The 20,819-nt window shown below is 42.0% G+C and overlaps 1 protein-coding gene across 1 annotated transcript in view; it reads right to left on the bottom strand.

The window, feature by feature from the left end:
• Positions 1 to 458: 458 nt before the first annotated feature.
• LOC124616650 (serine/arginine repetitive matrix protein 2-like) overlaps positions 459 to 20,819 on the bottom strand; it is a 146,527-nt gene continuing 126,166 nt past the window's right edge. The window contains exons 32-33 of the mRNA XM_047144979.1: positions 2,704 to 2,800; positions 459 to 515 (exon numbers count right to left, since the gene is read on the bottom strand). Coding sequence (XP_047000935.1) covers positions 459 to 515; positions 2,704 to 2,800 — 154 coding nt within the window. The remainder of the gene's footprint in view (positions 516 to 2,703; positions 2,801 to 20,819) is intronic.

Below are 20,819 nucleotides of genomic sequence, written 5' to 3'. Positions count from 1 at the left end.
GGAGCACAGGTGTCCATACAGTCTGAACAAATAATAAAAATCAATATGACCAGTGAAGACATAGTGCCAGCCTGAAACATGGAGATAGATTGCTGTATTATACATAAGGCAAAAGAGGAAAATTTCTGAGTTAGATATGCTGCTGAAACATGTAATACAACATTTATATGACCTTAAAGCAACAGGTTATAAAATAACAGAAATAGAAGAAGAAACAGATTTCCAGGAACAGAATAGTTTCTCAGAAATAACTTGGAAAATGAAGGGTATGGGGAAATATAATGGTAACCCACATTAGCTATGAATGGAGATATTCAATTGGAAAATTTAAAAAAATATTTCATTCATAAGTTATTAATACTTTATTATTTATGCAACTGGTAGTCACTGTACAACATCTTGAGCACACAAATCAATGGAAAAAAAATGCAAACTTTGAGTTAATAATGTCCACAACTCTATCTTCTCCTAGCTGTGATGAACATATTATATGGCATACCATTGTCATTGTTTCCCTACAACAAACACAGGACAGCTGAAAATTCTCACACTTTGTCTGCAGATGAATCTACATACTCATCCTCATTTGTAGATGTCTTCATAGTTTTTATTGCTTTGTAGAATTTGCTATGAATAGGTGGTATCCAGTTCAGTGCCGATATGAGGTCTCGTTCCTTCTTTGAGTCAATTGGAACTGACTGCAGAATACTTCTTTTGAAGACTGGTTCCTTCTAAGGTGGTAGGGCGACCTCTTTTGTGTAAACTGACTTTCTGCCAGTCTTCCCAATGAAATGTATTTGATATGAACAAGATTCATGTTTCATCTGCATCAAGGAGGAACCATACAGCATCTCTCATAACACCTTGTGCCCTTCTCCTGAGATACCCTTGTGACTAAATGTAGATCTCATGTTACTGAAACATACAAAATCTTCTGATCACATAACATGGACACAAAATGGTCGCGTTTGGTCACACTTCTTCAACATGTCCACCCAGTCTTGAGAGACATATACAAACTGCACATGTCAGCGAACATACTGCTCCACAACAGCAAAATCTCGATCGCTTGGCAACATGGAATGTCCAGGAAGTGGGAAGTGGTACTCAATGGGGGAAAATCTTCCTTTTTCTATAGACAGCATCCAAACAAATACAATGTTTCAGTTTTAGTTTTGCCCAGATCAGTTGTCTGAAATTGCAATCAACTTATTCCCTCGTATATTATGATCTTCAAAATACTTCAGTAAGCAGCTGCCTATTTCCTCTGAACCCCTTGATGCTACCATTTCATCCCAAACAAAGAAATGACCTGGTGATGAATTACAGGGATGAATGCTGAAGTTGTATGTCCACAGTTTCCTCTTCTAGAACATTGGACCTGTAGAGAGTTTAGGAGTGGAAAATGCCTGTTGTAGATCGAAAGTTGTAACATGAAAGTCTATATCAAAAACTTCCTTCTCTGTTTGCACTTTTATATTATCTTGGCATGCCTGGGCTATTCTGAGATGTTACTCCTTCTGTATATTAATTTCTCTTAATTTTTCCAGGTTGTTTTTTGCTTCCAACAGTTGAATTTCATTTGAATCACATGTTGGGCAAGTGTCTGATTTTGACAGTTTGGATGAAATATTGAAATCTTGAATGAAAATGTGATGATACTTATCAAAAGATACAGGCTTCGCTTTGATATCAAGACAGTACCGGTATTTATCTTTATAATGGTTGTAGCAACTTTGCACGGAATATTCCATCGACACACAGAATTTTTACCATTATCTTTTCTACTATAGTGACTTTTGTATTTTGGAATACTTTCTGTATGTTTTTTGACCAATTGCACATCTTCCTCTGAGTAGGCATGTGGTCTATTCTTGTGTTTGCCTCTTCTGTCTTCTGGTGGAATAATAGCCCCTGCTAACATATTGGATTGTGTGTTTTCTACTCTACCTCTTTTGTGCTGCAAACCACGGATGCTTAAAAACAAAATTTTACAGGCATCAGTGCTTCAGCCATCTTTCATAACACTGTATTGTACAGTGTTGTTACGCCTGCTAATTTCATTGCCTGTGTATTTTATTTTTATGGGTTCTAGCTGCATGGAACCAAAGAAATAAGCATTTTCTCTATCAAAGTCCCCAATGTGCCAGAATGACTTGTTTATACTCTGTATAAGCTTCTCCCCAATCCGTTCAAACCACTTTTTAGAATATTTACGGGAAATTCCAACTAAATCTTGCCTGAATCACTGTACCTTCTTTTGTAGTATATTCAAGTCCACTATTCCTTGCAAGTTTCTTCTGTTGTTGTTTGTTCACTAGCTTTTTTCTTTTTCTTGTTGTTTTCATTGTGACATCTTTAATCCTAGGGTCAGTTCTGTTGCAATCCCCTTCATTCTCTTAGAAAAGTATTTTTGCATGGATAGTGCAATATTAAAAAAGTGCTGTTAACCAATAAAATGATAACCTCATCAATGATAAGATGAATAAAATGGTAACCCACAACTATGAGAAAATTTCTTTTTGTAAACATCCCATGATTTACAGAGGACAATGTAGTTGCATTAAAAGATGTGTTGACTCTATCTTCATATCAAGATCTCTTAAAAAAGTTGAATATGGAAATAAAATAGTAGCCTAACTAGCTAGCACAAAGATAATGGTAACCAGCAATTAACAATATGATTTGGAAAACAAGACTTACTTGCCTTGCAGTAGAATTAATATAAGTAGAATCTTCCATCTCCTCATTTAAATTGAAATCTGGATCATTAATATCATCATCGAAGCAGTCAGAATCACTGGAATCACCACACAATTCACATAAAATTACAAAAATATAAAAACTTCCCTCACTACAATCTGCTGCTGCCTCCATTTTGAATTCATGGATTAACATTGTTCCTCACCAGTGTATGTGGGTTCCCACAAAAACAAATCAACATTGTGCTGCCATCTGTCATCAATATTATGAACTCATTACACTACCTAGCGTAGTCCAGGTTAACCACTGTCTTACTGTTCTTGGTTTGAAAAATTCAAATTTGAGGGTTACCATTGTCTTTCCCCATACCCTTCAAATATAACAACGAAATCAATCAATTATTAATAAAATTATCTAAAACCCACAACCTTTCGTCTTTCCCTCTCCTTCCCTCTTTCCTGATGATGCTTAAAACCCACATCCTTTCGTCTTTCCCTCTCCTTCCCTCTTTCCTGATGAAGCTGATGCACGGCCAACACATCTTGGCACAGTGTTACACTGTCCGGGTTATCTGGATACTTTCCACTAACACCAACCTGTCAGAACTCCGGAGATGGGAACTTCCCCTTCAGTATATCCTCTCTTCTCGTTATCCGCCAGACCTCAGTCTCCGCTAATGTCTAATTTCAATTTGCAGCCGCTCATACCTCACCTGTCTTTCAACAACATCTTTGCCTCTGTACTTCCTCCTCGACTGACATCTCTGCCCAAACTCTTTGCCTTTACAAATGTCTGCTTGTGTCTGTGTTTTGCCTTTACAAATGTCTGCTTGTGTCTGTGTATGTGCGGATGGATATGTGTGTGTGTGTGTGAGTGTATACCTGTCCTTTTTTCCCCCTAAGGTAAGTCTTTCCGCTCCCGGATTGGAATGACTCCTTACCCTCTCCCTTAAAACCGACATCCTTTCGTCTTTCCCTCTCCTTCCCTCTTTCCTGATGAAGCAACCGCTCCCTATGAAATCCCCAAACCACCTTCCCTACCCTCTGGCTCCTACCCTTGTAACCGACCCCGGTGTAAAACCTGTCCCATGCACCCTCCCACCACCACCTACTCCAGTCCTGTAACCCGGAAGGTGTACACGATCAAAGGCAGCGCCACGTGTGAAAGCACCCACGTGATTTACCAACTGACCTGCCTACACTGTGAAGCTTTCTATGTGGGAATGACCAGCAACAAACTGTCCATTCACATGAATGGACACAGGCAGACAGTGTTTGTTGGTAAAGAGGATCACCCTGTGGCTAAACATGCCTTGGTGCACGGCCAGCACATCTTGGCACAGTGTTACACTGTCCGGGTTATCTGGATACTTCCCACTAACACCAACCTATCAGAACTCTGGAGATGGGAACTTGCCCTTCAGTATATGCTCTCTTCTCGTTATCCGCCAGGCCTCAATCTCCGCTAATTTCTAGTTTCAATTTGCCGCCGCACATACCTCACCTGTCTCTCAACAACATCTTTGCCTCTGTACTTTCGCCTCGACTGACATCTCTGCCCAAACTCTTTGCCTTTACAAATGTCTGCTTGTGTCTGTGTATGTGCAGATGGATATGTGTGTGTGTGTGTGCGAGTGTATACCTGTCCTTTTTTCTCCCTAGGGTAAGTCTTTCCACTCCCGGGATTGGAATGACTCCTTACCCTCTCCCTTAAAACCCACATCCTTTCGTCTTTCCCTCTCCTTCCCTCTTTCCTGATGAAGCAACCGTTTGTTGCGAAAGCTTGAATTTTGTGTGTATGTTTGGGTTTGCTTGTGTGTCTATCGACCTGCCAGCATTTCGTTTGGTAAGTCACATCATCTTTGTTTTTAGATAAATTATCTAATTGGATAGAAAAAAAAAAAATCTACTCTCCAAGTGGCAGCAGAACACACACATAAAATACTGTTGTGATTGTCAAGCTTTTTGAGCCAGTGGCTCCTTCTTCAGGCAGAAGGGTTGAAGGGGAAGGAAGAATGGTGAAGGAAAAGGACTGGAGAGGTCTAAGAAAAGGGGTAGAATTTGGGAAAGTCACCCAGAACCATGGGTCAGGGGAGACTTACCGAATGGGATGAGAAGGAAAGAGAAGGAAATAATTTGGTAATGTTACTCATTCTTGTCTTACCTCTGAGTTTAAGTATAAACCACTATGTTATACATTGTGCAGATACTGCAACTGTTTTAGAGGATGTTTTAAGTATATGTTGAAAGGAATGGAAAGAGGCTCGCTACCTTTGCCAGCTCCATGCAGAGGTCAAAGACAACACAAGGCACTACAAAACTCCCTTAGTACATAAGAAATTAGTGTTGTGAATCACATAGGGAAAATGAATACAAGAATATTGTAAATTTAGTGTTCTTGTTCTGATTTATAATTGTAATCATGATATGCAATGTTCTGTAGTGACTTAATTATGAACATGTAATGTGAAGAAAAAATAAATGAATAAACATTGATGTGTATATGTACATGTATCGTGAAAAAAGAAAAAGAGAGACAAAACAAATTTTTACTTTGAATACTACCTGTAATGCAGAAAACAAAAACTTTTAACCAATAATTTTTACTGATGCTTTTTCGTGTATGTACCTATGTGTTTGTAAAGTGCACTGAAAAATGAAATGTTTTATATGAATGTCTATGTGTGTGCCAAAGTGAAATGAAAAATGAGTTTCACAAAGTGCAAGATACAAAAAGGACTAAAGTGATCAATGCCATGTGATTGTCAATAAATTTTTCCCACCGGGGGAGATATCATATACTGACGGTGCAATGACTTGTACTTTGTTAAACTTAAGGCTTTTGGAAGACAGAAATGGCACTCCAAAACAGGAAATCAGAGACACAATGTAGAGAGCAGGCAAAAGTGTTAGTGTTTAGGATACTAGAGGCAAACAGTAATGGTAGAGGCCTGCAAATTGTAGATGCTCATGGTAGCTGTCCAGGGGAGAACTAACTAGTAACTCCACTTACTGTCCAGTCGTCATAGCAGAATGTGGTCACAAAAAGGCATATCTTAGCAGAGGCAGCAAGCTGGATATTTGCCCCTGAGAACCACAACGTCAGTGGGTTTACACAGGTAACAGTGCTACAACAGCGGTGCCCTCACGAAAGTCATCTGAGTGGGGCCAAATGACGTAAAACACTCCAGAATGAGATTTTCACTCTGCAGCAGAGTGTGCGCTGATATGAAACTTTCTGGCAGATTAAAACTGTGTGCCGGGCCAAGACTCGAACGTGGGGGGACCTTTGCCTTTCGCGGGCAAGTGCTCTACCAACTGAGCTACGACTCACGCCCTGTCCTCACAGCTTTACTTCTGCCAGTACCTCATCTCTTACTTTTCAAACTTAACATCCTTTCTTTCAGGAGTGCCAGTTCTGCAAGGTTTGCAGGAGAGCTTTTGTTAAGTTTGGAAAGTAGGAGACGAGGTACTGGCGGAAGTAAAGCTGTGAGGACGGGGCATGAGTCATGCTTGGGTAGCTCAGTTGGTAGAGCACTTGCCCGCGAAAGGCAAAGGTCCCGAGTTCAAGTCTCAGTCCACCATATAGTTTTAATCTGCCAGGAAGTTTCGATGAAAAAAAAACACTGTTATTGCTAGCCATAAGAGGAAGATAAGTGAAGTTTAGCTTTCAGATGCATGCTGTTGCTACCAAACTTAAATTTTGTTAATGTAAAGTCCAGACATACCCCACCTATAGAGGAGGAGAAGGGGAGGAATTTGAATATGGTTGCCAGAGGCGTTCTGCATGTACAGAGCCACTCGTCAGATTGACTGAAGCGTGTAAAGTGGCAATGGGTTAGCGGGTCGACTATAGGAAGGGAGAGGTAATGCACCACCACAATTCCTAAAGAACCAATGTTTTTGTATTAAGACAAAATTCTCAGGCAGATCATTGGGGCACCAACTCCGTGTCACTCATCACCAGCCTCGGGCAAGCTTCGAGAAGTCGGTTTTTCCTCACTTGGAAAGCTGCTCTCACAGTTCAAAATTTACAATGCTGCTATAATTGCTGTTTCTGTTAGCTGTCACCCCATGGACCCAGACAGTCTTCTGTAGTGCAATCAGTTGCACCCTTTGTTTTTTCTAGTGTTTAGAATTAGCCTTCAGTGTAGTAGTTAGCCTGATTGTACATAAATAGTGTTAATCAGATCACCGAGTTCCCCTAAGTCTCGCACTGAAAACATCCTATCAAATCATAAAATCTGCGCCTCATAAGTGTTTTGTTTTTGGGCATACAAACAACCAGGGTCACATTCTCTCACATAAAAACTGTAGAAGATGAAGACAGAGAGGAGTTAAAAAACGACTACACATCAAGCCCAATCAAAGTACGAGAAGACAGCTAAAGACTGGGATGTGGAGAAATGTCTATAAAATACACCATAGTTCCAGAACTAAAATTTAAATGGCTTTCGCCATATTGCTACGATGGATAAAAAGTAAAACACAGCTGACAGCCTGAGCATCATTTGCTAAAGCGGTCGATAACTCAGATGGCAGACCCAAGCGGGAATGTAAAAGGTTAAAAAATGGGCATTCCATCAGGAAATGGCGAACAGTTAAAACTTGGGCACAATGTGTACCAATTGGTGGGGGAGCACCACTTAACAAATGATGATGGCTAAAAAGGCAGTGCCCAATATGCAACCTAGTTAAAATGACCTTCTCGTGGTGGGAGAGCCTAGAGGAGGTTGTCCAAGCCGTTGGGCGAAGCTTAATAACCTGGAGCTTACTCTCATGAAGTGAGGACCAGTGACGATGCCAAAGTGACACCACCAACTGACAGCTGGAAACACAGAGATCATCGGAGGGAATAGAGGAACTAGTGGGCTGAGGTACGAGGGCTGCAGCCTTGGCAGCAGTCTTGTTTCCTGTCGGACTGACATGACCAGGAACACACATAGACAGCATAGTGACCCCATCAAGAGTGAGCAAGTGACAGTTTCCTGGACCCGGTGCACTAAGGGATGGGCAGTATACAGCACACAGAGGCTTTGAAGAGTGCTGAGAGAGTCTGATCAGATGACACAACTGAAAACCCTGTGTCGCTGGATATACTTCGTGGCCTGATACTGGGCAAAGAGCTCTGAGCAGTGTGCTGTGAGCCGATACCAAAAAACATCGGTGCAAATGACAAAGGCACCCTCGAAACCACGGTCAGTCTAAGAGCCATCAGTGTACAAAAAGGTTCAGTCGTGAAGTTTCATGCTGCCAGGTAAGACATGTGGGAGGATGAAGAGAGTTTCCTATTGAGGAATTTCGTAGTTTCAACAAATGGAAGAGCATCAGGCCCAAGATGTAAAGATGGTGGGAGAAACCTACTGCAATGCCAGAAATTCATACAAACAGTCTTGTCAGTGGAAAAATGAATTCCACTGTTGGTGCTCTATGAGTAAATATGATTGAGACATTGCTGAAGGCGCCACTCAAAGAGACAGGTCTGTGGAGAACTGCAATAGATGGCAAAATCATCAACAAAAGGGAGCCGGAGATGTCCAGTGGGAGACAGGCCATTGTAGTGTTAATGGTGATAGGAAAGAGGACGACGCTCAGGATGGAACCCTGAGGCACACCATTTTCCTGGATAAAAGTGTCCAACAAGGCAGAACCCTCATGGACTGTGAAAACTTGAAAACTTGGCCTGTTAAAAAACCCTGAAGGAAATGGGGCAGGTGGTCATGTAAGCCCCATGTGTAGAGAGTATGGAGGATACCAGCCCTTTAGCACATGTTGTAACGCTACCTCCAAGGTGTGATAGGCTTTCTCCAAATTAAAAAAAAAAAAAGACATGGGCACAGTATGGGATTTCTGCAGAAAACCATTCATTACATGGGTGGACAAAGTGATGAGATGGTCAACTGCAGAACATTGCAGTCAAAATCCACACTGTGCAGTTGATAGTAAATTGCGAGACTTGAGCCACCATACCAGTTGGGTATGAATCGTGCATTCCATCACCTTGCAAACACAGCTGGTGAGAGAGATGGGGTGGTAGCTACAAGGCAGGTGTTTGTCGTTACTGGGCTTAGGTACTGGTATGAGCTGGCTTCATGCCAGTATCTCTGTGTCCAGAGGTGGCTGTACATATGAAGCAGAAAGTGCTTACCCACAAGAGAAAGGTGCTGCAACATCAGAATGTGATCATCACCTGGCCCTGCAATGGAGGATCCGGATGAAGTGAGAACATGACCTAGCTCCCTCATAGTAAAAGCAGCATTGTATCACTCATGATTCTGAGAAGAGAAGGGTATTACCCAAGCCTCCTCCACTCGTTTCCGATGGAGGAAGGCAGGGTGATAGCGGGAGGAACACGAAATCTTCACAAAATGATGGCCCTAGGTGCTGGAGACAGCAATAGGGTCCATTATGACATCGTCTGCTACTGCCAGGCCAGAAATTGAAGAATGGATCTTGGTTGCAGAAAACCATCGCAGGTTGGTTCACACAACAGACAAGGGAATGGAACTATTAAAAGAACTAATGAATGAAATCCAGCTAGCTTTTTTTCTATCCCAAAGAATGCAACGGCACTGTACATGCAACTGATGATACACGCAGAGAACACATCTCCATATGTGAATTGCATTGCAGTACACCTCAGTCCACCAAGGGACATGGACACAGCATGATAAACAGGATGTGTGAGGAATGGAACATTCTGTGGCAGTAAGGATAATGTTTGTAACATATTCTACCTGGTCATCACAACTGGGGAAATTTTGTTCATTGAAGGTCATCAGGGAGGAGTAAAGGACCCAGTTGACCTTAGTAAGCTGCCATTTGGATGAGCATGTAGGTGGGGTAGGAGTCAGAAAATGGATAGCATATGGGAAATGGTCGCCCAAGTATGTGTCTGAGAGAACAGACCACTCGAGTTGAGGGCAAGGTGGGCAGTGCAGAAGGATCGGTTAAAATGGGAATAGGTTGGGTGGAGTCTGAAAGGAACATGGGTGCTCCTGTGTTAAGGCAGAGGACGTTAAGTTGATTGAGGAGGTCAGCCAAGAGGACAGCTCTCAGACAGGTGCACATTAAAGTCACCAAGCAGCAGAAAGAGGTGATGTTGCTGCCCGATAATCTGGAGAAAGTCTGACCTGGTGACAACAAATGATGGAGAAATATAAACAGTACAAAGGGAAAAGGTCAAGTGAGGAAGGAAAAGGTGAACTGCAACAGCTTGAAGACGGGTAGTCAGAGAGATGGTTGACTATTGACTATGCATGTCATCCCGTATGAGCAGCATGACTTCCCAGTGACACAGAGGCCAGCCGGGCGTAGGTATCACGTGGCGACACTGCCGAAGAGGATGTTCGAGTTGGCAAAGGAGAAGACTATTTGCCTTTGTTGGACTCCTTTGAGCCTTTCTGGATAGCAGAGGAAGACTTGGCTGTTGGTTGGCTGGAGGTACGGAGGAAGTCTTCAGGGGAGTACTCCTCCTGTCCTTTCCAGACTGCCGGCTGTGTAGCTGGTGACTTCACCCCTTGAGGTGAGAGTTTGATGGCTTGTCGCACAGCTGGACGAGGGGATGGCAATGCCATCTTCACAATGGACAATTTCACAACTCAGAGCTGAATTTGAGGCTGCATGTCTGCATGGAGCGAGACATATCAAGAACAGTACTATAAGTGCCAGACAGTAGAACACAGTTTGCGACTAGCCAATAACTTATGAGTGACCGGGTGAGGAACATTTTCTTTTACCTGGACCTCCTGGACAGCCTGCTCATCGAGATACACTAGACAATCTCGAGAGGTGGCGGCACGGTCGCCGTTGCAGTTGAGACAGCATGGAGAAGGAGGCAGACAATCACCCTGGTGTGCATCCCTACCACAGGTTACACATTTGGCTCAGTGTTGAAAAGATATTTGAGTGTGTTTGAAATGATGACACTGGTAGCAGCTCATTGAGGTCGGAATGTATGGTTGGACTGTGATAACTTCATAGCTGGCTTTGATCTTAGAAGGAAGTACCACTCTATCAAAGGGGAGGAAAAGAGTGTGTGTGAGCATCAAGGAGGAACCTACCTTTTTCATCACCCAATGGATGGCTATGGCACCCTGATCAGAGAGGTATGTTTGGATTTTGGCCTCGGTCAGACAGTCAAGCAGCCCAGTGTAAATAACACCTTGGGAAGAATGCAGAGTTCTATGGGCCTCGACAGGAACAGGATAGCCATGAAGAAGTGAAGTGGCAAGCAGTTGTTGTGCTTGAGAATCAGAAATAGTCTCAAAAACAAAGTGCCATCCCAAAAATGAGAGCAAGATTTCACAGGGCCAGCACTTGCATCAACACCTTTCAGAAAAGACTTCCTGATGCTTAAATCTACACTTGATGATAACAAATTTCTCCTCTTCCGAAACGCTTTCCATGCCATACCCAGTCTACATTTTATATCCTCTCTACTTCGACTATCATCAGTTATCCTGCTCCCCAAATAGCTAACCTCATCTACTACTTTAAGTATCTCATTTCCTAATCTAATTCCCTCAGCATCACCCGACTTAATTTGGCTACATTCCATTAACCTCGTTTTGCTTTTGTTCATGTTCATATTATATCCTCCTTTCAAAACAATATCCATTCCGTTCAACTGCTCTTCCAGGTCCTTTGCTGTCTCTGACAGAATTACAATGTCACTGGCAAATCTCAAAATTTTTATTTCTTCTCCATAGATTTTAGCTCCTACTCCAAATTTTTCTTTTGTTTTCTTTACTGCTTGCTCAATATGCAGATTGAATAACACTGGGGACAGGCTACAACCATGTCTCACTCCCTTCTCAACCATTGCTTTCCTTTTGTGCCCCTCAAGTCTTATTACTGCCATCTGGTTTTCATACAAATTGTAAATAATCTTTCGCTCCCTGTATTTAGTCCCTACCACCTCTAGAATTTGAGAAAGAGTATTCCAGTCAACATCATCAAAAGCTTTCTCTAAGTCTACAAATGCTAGAAACAGAGGTTTGCCTTTCCTTAATCTATCTTCCAAGGTAAGTCGTAGGGTCAGTATTGCCTCACATGTTCCAACATTTCTACAGAATCCAAACTGACCTTCCCCAAGGTTGGCTTCTACCAGTTTTTCCATTTGTCTGCAAATTATTCATGTTAGTATTTTCAGCTGTGACTTATTTAACTGATGGTTCGATAATTATCGCACCTGTCAGCACCTGTTTCCTTTGGAATTGGAATTATTATATTCTTCTTGAAGTCTGAGGATATTTCGCGTGCCTCAAACATCTTGCTCACTAGATGTTAGAATTTTGTTGCACTGGCTCTCCCAAGGCTATCGGTATTTCTAATGGAATGTTGTCTACTCCCAGGGCCTTGTTTGATCTTAGGTCTTTCAGTGCTCTGTCAAATTCTTCACACAGTGTCATATCACCCATTTCATCTTCATCTACGTCTTCTTCCATTTCCGTAATATTGCCCTCAAGTACATTGCCCTTGTATAGACCATTTTTATACTCCTTCCACCTTTCTACTTTCCCTTCTTTGCTTATGACTGGTTTTCCATAGAGCCCTTGATACTCATTCAGGCAGCTCTCTTTATTCCAAAGGTCTCTTTAATTTTCCTATGGGTGGTATCTATCTTACCCCTCGTGATATATGCCTCTACATTCTTGCATTTGTCCTCTAGCCATCCCTGCTTAGCCATTTTGCACTTCCTGTCGATTTCATTCTTGAGACATTTGTACTCATTTTTGTCTTCATTTACTGCGTTTTTATATTTTCTCCTTTCATCAATTAAATTCAATATCTCTTCTGTTGCTCAAAGTTTTGTACTAGGTCTTGTGTTTTTACCTACTTGATCCTCTGCTGCATTCACTATTTCATCTTTGAATGCTACCCATTCTTCTTCTACTGTATTTCTTTCCCCTTTTCTTGTCAATCATTCGGTAATGCTCTCTCTGAAACTCTCTATAGCCTCTGGTTCTTTCAGTTTGTCCAGGTCCCATCTTCTTAAACTACTACCTTTCTGCAGTTTCTTCAATTTTAATCTACAGTTCATAACCAATAAATTGTGGTCACAGTCTACATCTGCCCCTGTAAATGCCTTACAATTTAAAAGCTGGTTCCTAAATCTCTGTCTTACCCTTATATAATCTATCTGAAATTTTAAAGTGTCTCCAGGCCTCTTCCACATAAACAACCTTCTTTCATAATAAGATTTTCACTCTGCAGCAGAGCATGCGCCGATATGAAACTTCTTGGCAGATTAACACTGTATGCCCGCGAAAGGCAAATGCCCCAAGTTCGAGTCTTGGTCCAGCACACAGTTTTAATCTACCAGGAAGTTTCAACCTTCTTTCATGATTCTTAAACCAAGTGTGAGCTATGATTAGGTTATGCTCTATGCAAAATTCTGTCATGTGGCTTCCTCTTTCATTCCTTACCCCCAGTTCATATTCACCTACTACTTTTCTTTGTCTTCTTTTTTTCTACTATCGAATTCCAATCTTCCATGACTAGCAAATTTTCATCTCTCGTACCTATCTGGATCCTTCTTGTTCCGTACGGTAAGTCTTCCCTGACCCATTGTTCTCGGTGACTTTCCTGAAATCTACCCCTTTTCCAAGACCTCTCCAGTCCTTCATGCTTCTTCCTTCCTCTTCAACCCTTCTGCCTAAGAAGGAGCCACTGACTCCAAAAGCTTGCCAATTACAACAGTCTTTTATGTGTGTGTTCTGTCATCGATTGGTGAGTAGATATTTTATCTAAAAAAATGGTTCAAATGGCTTTGAGCACTATGGAACTTAACATCTGACGTCATCAGTCTCCTATAACTTAGAACTACTTAAACCTAACTAACCTAAGGACATCACACACAGCCATGCCCGAGGCAGGATTCAAACCTGTGACTGTAGCAGTCGCGCAGTTCTGGAATGAAGTGCCTAGAACTGCTCGGCCACACTGGCCAGCATATTTCATCTATCCAATTAAACAATCTATTCTTTTCATAATATTATCATTATTTGATCATGGATTTTCCATTGTGTTATTTTTTTGAAAAAGCTGTTACACTAAAATGAAGAACATGTTGATCCCTCATGTCTGTATCAATGATGTACCAGCTTGTAGTAGTATAGAAACCAAATTTTTTAGGACTATAGCTGCAAAGCAATATAAAATGGAATGAACATATTAAATACCTTAATGCAAAATTGAGCAAGACATGCCACCTCTACTCCCCACTAAAATCCTGCTGTAGCAAGGAAACAGTAATGAATGCAATCATGCCTACTTTCATTCTCACCTTAAATATGGGGTCCCTTTCTCGGAAACTCTAAAGCAGCTGTCAGCACTTTCAAACTGGAAAAACAGTGTCATTAGAATCAACTTTGGATGCAAATATAGAGGTTTATGAGTCTCTAGATAAGATCGCTGCAGAGGCATTACAGAAAGCCTTAACTTATTTAAAATAAATGTAATAGATACGGTAAGGACTGCAGATTAAAAAAAAGTGATATTCATGATTACTTTACCAGAAAGAAACAAAAACTTACATATGACCCAAATCAACACATTCTTGTGCCAAAATGGTACTTTCCACAAGGGAGTTAAACTTCGTAACAAAAACAATTACCGAGGTCAAAATCTTTGGAAAATTTTTAGTCATATTTACGGCATCAGTGCTTTTATTCAAATGAAGACTGTAAATTTATGAAGAGTATTATATAATACTTAATGCATGAAGTGTACTATTTCTAATTTTCAATAAATATGCAAAGAAATCACTACCATCTGTCTATTTATAAGCTCGCTTGTCCAATGTCTTATGCATATATTGCTTTATATGAACAGGACCAATAAAATACAAGCTACAATCTGGTCTGATGCTGAGGGCACTGACTTGTGCCTTGTGGTGTCCTCATAAACTATTTTTCAAGAGAGACATTAATATCAACTCCTTCAGAAACTGGTGCCAAAATCAATGATAATTACATACTTATTTTACTTTGCTACTGAAGACCACAACTAAATGAATACCACTCCAGTCACAAACATTTCACGAGCTAATAATAGCCATTTACTATTAATAGCAAGTTGTTGTGACTGTATGTACTGATTATTTACACATTTACCACAACATTTGACACTTATCTGAGCAGACTACCTTACAGATCGATGAACAAACTGTCCAAAAGAAAACATAGTATTTTAACATTACTTACTGTCGAATATATTTTATGAATAAGCCCCCTAACAGTCTTAATAGGCTGAATTGTTGTCATCACATTTTCTTTCCACTGCTACAATAAAAAAAAAAGATTCCTGCTCGTAAACTACTTTCCAATCACCTACAAGGGGTAGTCAAAGTTTTAGGTAACATCTCAAAATAATCAAGTTGTGACTGTCACGAGACTGTAATAGTGTTAGTCCTTCTCTACATATTCACCTTCCAATGCAATACATTTTTCCCAACGACGGATGATCTGATGGAGACCATTGTCATAGAAGTCTTCATTCTGGCTGTTCAAGAAATGTTCCACATCCATAGTCACCTCATCGTCATTCTCAAAATGTCTGCCACGCAATATTTTCTCCATCCTAGGAAAGAGGAAGAAGTCTCCTGGGGCCATGTCAGGAGAATATGGTGGGTGTGGGAAAATCTGATAGCCCAGATCAGCAGCACATGATTGTGTGTCCCGGTGAGAGTGAGATGGGGTGTCATCATGGAGCAGAAACACCCCCTTCGACAGCTTCACATGACGCTTCTTCCTGATGATGTCCCTTAACTCTGTCAGGAGGTTTCAGTAGTAAGTCCCTGTGACAGTTTGCCCCCGACAAGCATAATCTGTCAGCAGCACACCACGACAGTCCCAAAATACCCTCAGTAACACCTTGCCAGACGACTGTTGCATTTTAGCCCTTTTTGCAGGTAGTAGTTCACCTCGTTTCCACTCCTTGTTTAGCTCTTCTGTCATGCGATCATAGTGGTACACCCAAAATTCGTCCACAGAGATTAGGCGGCTAAAGAAGTCAACCGGATCAGCCCGACACAACTGCAACATTTCTGCTGCCGCCTCAACTCGGCATGCTTTTTGAACGCATGTCAGCTGTCTCGGAACCCAGCAGGCAGCGACCTTTTTCATGTTCAAAACGTCATGCAACATGTTGAAAACTGATCCGTGACTGATTCTGACTTTTTTCTGCTATTGCCTCAATCGTTATACGCCTGTCTTCAAGCACCAGAGCCTCCACTTCACTTGTGATTCCCGGTTCGTCCGTGAGAGAAGGCCTGCCACTCCGTTCTTCATCGTTCAAACTCGTCTGACCTGACTTGAAGCGCCTGCGCCACCTGACCACTGTGTCATAAGACGGTGCGTTGCTGCCGTACACTTTCACCAGCTCAGCGTGGATTGCTGCAGCACTGTTTCCCTTCAAAAGTAAAAAACGAATTACCGCACGGTACTCAATTTTATCCACAGACTGCGCCATTTCGTGTCAGCTCTTCTGGTGGTGCGCTACAGTACTGCAGTCCCATACCTGCAAACAAACAACAAACTAATAACGTAACTTTTTTTTTTGAGTAGATAAGTATAACTTTATCATCAACCCAAATAAATGCCTTTACCATACATCTTGCTTAATAGATACCACTTTTAATGAAACTGATTCAAATTTCTTTAGAAGATTACAGCAAATGAACACATTTCCATAACTGTAACACATAAATATTGCCACACAGAAGAAGGTGTAATTACATAAATGATGAACACTAACTTTGCTTAACAAAGGTTTATTCAGCACTTGCACATACAAGAGCGCGGAGCGAACTGCCTCCAGCCAGAACACATACGTATATATACAGCTACAGAACATTCCAGTACAATGGTCCTTGACATTTGTGGATACTTCTAGAATATACTCGAACTGAATATAGAAATTAAAATTGTACAATCCAGGTGAGTTTTGAACTCGCAACCCTCCATGCAACAGTTTAGTATCATAACCACTACACCACGGTGCTACTCAGCTTCGTCTGTGACAATATGACATACTAGTCTCAAATGCGTCATGTTATATACCTCAAGTTTAAATATACAATACACAATAAGAAATGGCATGCCATGGCTTCCCATTGTAACTTATTCCTACATGCAGAAACAGTGAGGAAACTGCCAATGAGACCATAAGATACCCAAGTTCAGATTAGTGAAGGAGGTATGATATGTTATTTACAAAGGAACTATTCTGGCATTTAAATAAGACAAACTATTTTCCACTTTTGACATGTTCTGTGTGTAAACCTTACTTATTCCTTACATTTAAAACACAGTTCAAGGTGAAGGGTGACTTAAAAGTGCTACAAAATAAATACAGGTGCTTGGTTACCACAGCAACTAACAGATGCAGTATGTCATTGCCACAAAATGTTTCCATGTCATTAGATCGTACATATTATAAATTTCTTCCCCTTACACTTATGACAGTTAATGTACAATATGCTGTACACTGAAGGAAAACAATTCACAATGCTAAGGAGGAGTTGTGACATAAATGATACTTGGTTGGCATGTTTCTGTATCTGAAAGATGATGCCTATTGAAATTTCATGCCACTCGCATAGGAGAGGCACTCATACCACCACTATGACAATATTAATCAGGTTTGTTTTAAATACACACTTCAATGGCCATGAGTATTAGTTATCTTGAAGACTGGATGTGTTGATGTCTGATGATGATGATGACGATCGGTTTCTTCGGCGCTCAACTGCACAGTCATCAGCGCCCGTACAAAGTCCCAATTTTTACACAGTCCAATCTACCCAGTGTCACGAATGATGATGATGACAACACATACACCCAGTCCCTGAACAGAGAAAATCTGCAGCCTGGCCGGGAATCAAAACCGGGCCCCTGTGATTCGGAGGCAGCAACACTGGACACTAGGCCACGAGCTGCAGACAAGACTCGATGTGGTAAGCTGATGTCAGTCATGTATGTCTTCAATGAAGAAGACCTCTGAGCGAGACACATCGTAGCATGCATTCCACTCACCTCAGGCCACCACCATTTCTGATTTCAGTGGCATTAAGCAAAGGGGAGGGGGAGGGGGGCATGGTGGAGATCAGTTGTTTTCTGATGAAAGCTGGTTCTATGTTGGTGCCAGTGATGACCATGTGCTGGTTAGGAGGAGGACTGTTGAGGCCCTGCAACCAACCTGTCTGTGTGCTAGACACACTGGACCTACACCTGGAGTTATGGTCTAGGGTGTGAATTTGTATGACAGCAGGGGCACTCTCGTGGTTATCCCATGCACCTTGGCTGCAAATTTGTACATCAGTCTGACGACTCAACCTGTTGTGCTGCCATTCACGAAAAGCAGTCCAGAGGTGTTTTCCAATAAGTTAAAATTTACCCACATACTGCCGTTGTAACCCAACATGCTCTATAGAGTGTCAACATGTTGCCTTGGCCTGCTCGATCACCAGATCCATCTACAATTGAACACATACAGGACATCATTGGATGACAACTCCAGCACCATCCAAAACCAGCATTACTGATTCCTGTATTGATTGACCTAGTGAAACAGGCATGGAACTCCATCCCACAAACCGACATCCAGCACCTGTACAACACAATGCACGCACATTTGCATGCTTGCATTCAACATTCTGGCAGTTACACTGGTTATTAATGTATCAGTATTTCACATTTGCAAAGACTTATCTTGTGCTTACATTATCCGATGATCTTGCAATGTTAATCACTTAAATATGTAACCTAGACAAATATATTACCAAACTTTGGTTACTGTACATTAATTGTTTTTTGGTGCTGCAATTTTTTTCTCATCAATGTATGTATGCTCGAAAGCACAAAACACGTCAGTGGGAAAGCACAGCCAGTGCAAAAGTCCAGTAAAGAACTGACACAGACAAAATGCTGTGAGCCACTTTTTCAGACAACTTTCAGAGTGCATGAAAGAGTAATTATTACTTGAAATATTATGAAAAAATGGTACTATCTGTATTCTAGATCTGTTTTTGATAACAGATAAGAGTTTTATACAAATGTGTGGTGATGTTCTTTCAGATATGTCCAAAAGAACAGACATCACGTGGAATCCACAGCTGTGATACATTATATGTAAATTGAAGGTGGAGAGGGCAGACAGGAAAGAAAAGGGAAGTGACTATCAGTGACAGCTGCATTGGGACTAAATGTGGAGTCAGTGGCAATAAGTTAAAATGTATGCTGGACCAGGATTCTAATTGGGTATCTCCTGCTTGCTAGGGACGTGCATTAACCACGTCCCTATCATCTTTATCGTGACGGTGCAGACTATCGAGACATGCCTCTAGACCGACCCACACTCCCATTTAGCGCCACCTATTTGCAGTCCCTGTTGATGTCCTCCATGCTTGCAACTGTCAGTTTCCTGCAGGAGGTCGGACGTAATCATGCATCCACAATGAAGAGTTGGATTTACTGCTGCAGAGGTATGTTAGAGAAGGGTGTAAACTGTCAGGATGCGCCATATTAAAACTCATCCGAGTTTCCCAAGTGATTTCCTCTCGGTCTGTGTCACTGGGTCCCGCAATGCTGAGGACACCACTTTGCTGTCTGTGAAACAGCTTGGCGCAGAATGGCTGCCTCAGTGACCCAAGCAATGCACAGCTGTGTGTCAGCCTTGCATGGCTGCGGAGTTGTGATGACATCAAGAGGCGTCTGCAGTCGACTGAGCGGTCTCCATCCCCGTTGTCTCAGCACCGCTTGCGGGAAGCTGCAAGGCAGCCCATGGTGGCTTCCTCGCCGGCGTGGCTAGGTACGTGGCGACAATAAGTGCCCGTGATCCGGCATCTGAATCTGCAGCCCTCGCCTCGGGCTGCCTTCGGCATGTGTTGGGAGCCAACGAGACTGCCCGTAGTAGTGAGCCATGGCATGGCCTGCCGCTGGCTGGCTATGGTCCCAGCATTGGCCTCAGAGGGTCGAACCAGTGACCCGCCATGGACTGGAATGCTGGCGCCCCATCGGCTGCTGCGTGTAGCCAGTGGTATGATACACCCCGCTGTTCAGGAGAGCTGCCACACTTTAATGCATTGTTGGTGAACCAGCGCCTATTTAAATGCAGCTGTGCCCCTCTGTTTTGCTAAACGTGCTGCTCTGAGTCATGTACTCATAACACCTAGGTAGGCCAGTGGGCTCCTTCTGCCTATAACTTGTGCCATGTAAACTGCTGCGTTTACTCTTTTCAGCAGTTCGACGGCCCTGTGGCCTCCATTCTACTTCGCAACCGCTGGTAGCGTAACTTACTGTCAACAGGCCCATGCTTGGCTGTAGCTTGTGCGCTCCAAAATATTGCACCAAAGCTAATCTTTTCTCATCTTAAACGGTGGTGCCACTACATTATTCCCCTCTTTGGAAAGATCCGGTCCCTGGGTTGACCTCTAACTACTCTTAACTTGTTTGGGTTGGCACTTACTTCTGACATAGTTACTACTACTATTAGAATACTTTGATGTGGTTTAGTCCTATTAAAACACGACGTGAGACAAAATGTAAAAATTCCTTACTGGAGTCCACTTAATGCTCGATGAACCCCTTACCTACCCGTCTCATGCCCTCAGTATCCAATCCATTGGGATTTGGACTACTGTTGGTTCTCTCTTGGAATCGGCTATCTGCCTGATCAGAATGAAAACAACACACAAAAGAGTTAAGGCTGCGATGGCACTTGGCACAGAGGTGCCCAAAAGGATTGTTACTTGGCGTTGTCTTTCCCTATATTAAGCAACATGCTGCACAAGCTTTTTGGCTGATATGCGCCCCTCTTGCTCTGAAATTAACTGGTTTATGGATCTCAACATACTAGACTCCAGAGTTTGATTTAACAAGGTCAGATTCTGCCTTGGCAAAAACTCTCAAGTTAGTTCTGGCCAGTACAGCTGTGGTTGTGTAACATTCAATTGAGTGACTCCTGAAATTGATGCTGGCAGATGGAAGGTTGGTTCTATTATGTTACATGCAGTTCCATTGATTAAAATTAAACTCCCCTCGAGCTCTATATGTTTCACTTCAGCAAATACTCCCTGCTCGAAACAACTTGTTACTACTACTAATTTTTCAT

Source organism: Schistocerca americana, chromosome 5 (genome assembly GCF_021461395.2).
Source record: "Schistocerca americana isolate TAMUIC-IGC-003095 chromosome 5, iqSchAmer2.1, whole genome shotgun sequence".
Lineage (NCBI taxonomy): Eukaryota > Metazoa > Arthropoda > Insecta > Orthoptera > Acrididae > Schistocerca > Schistocerca americana.
Note: the sequence above shows the minus strand (reverse complement) of the source record. Positions and strands in the feature narration are given on the sequence as shown.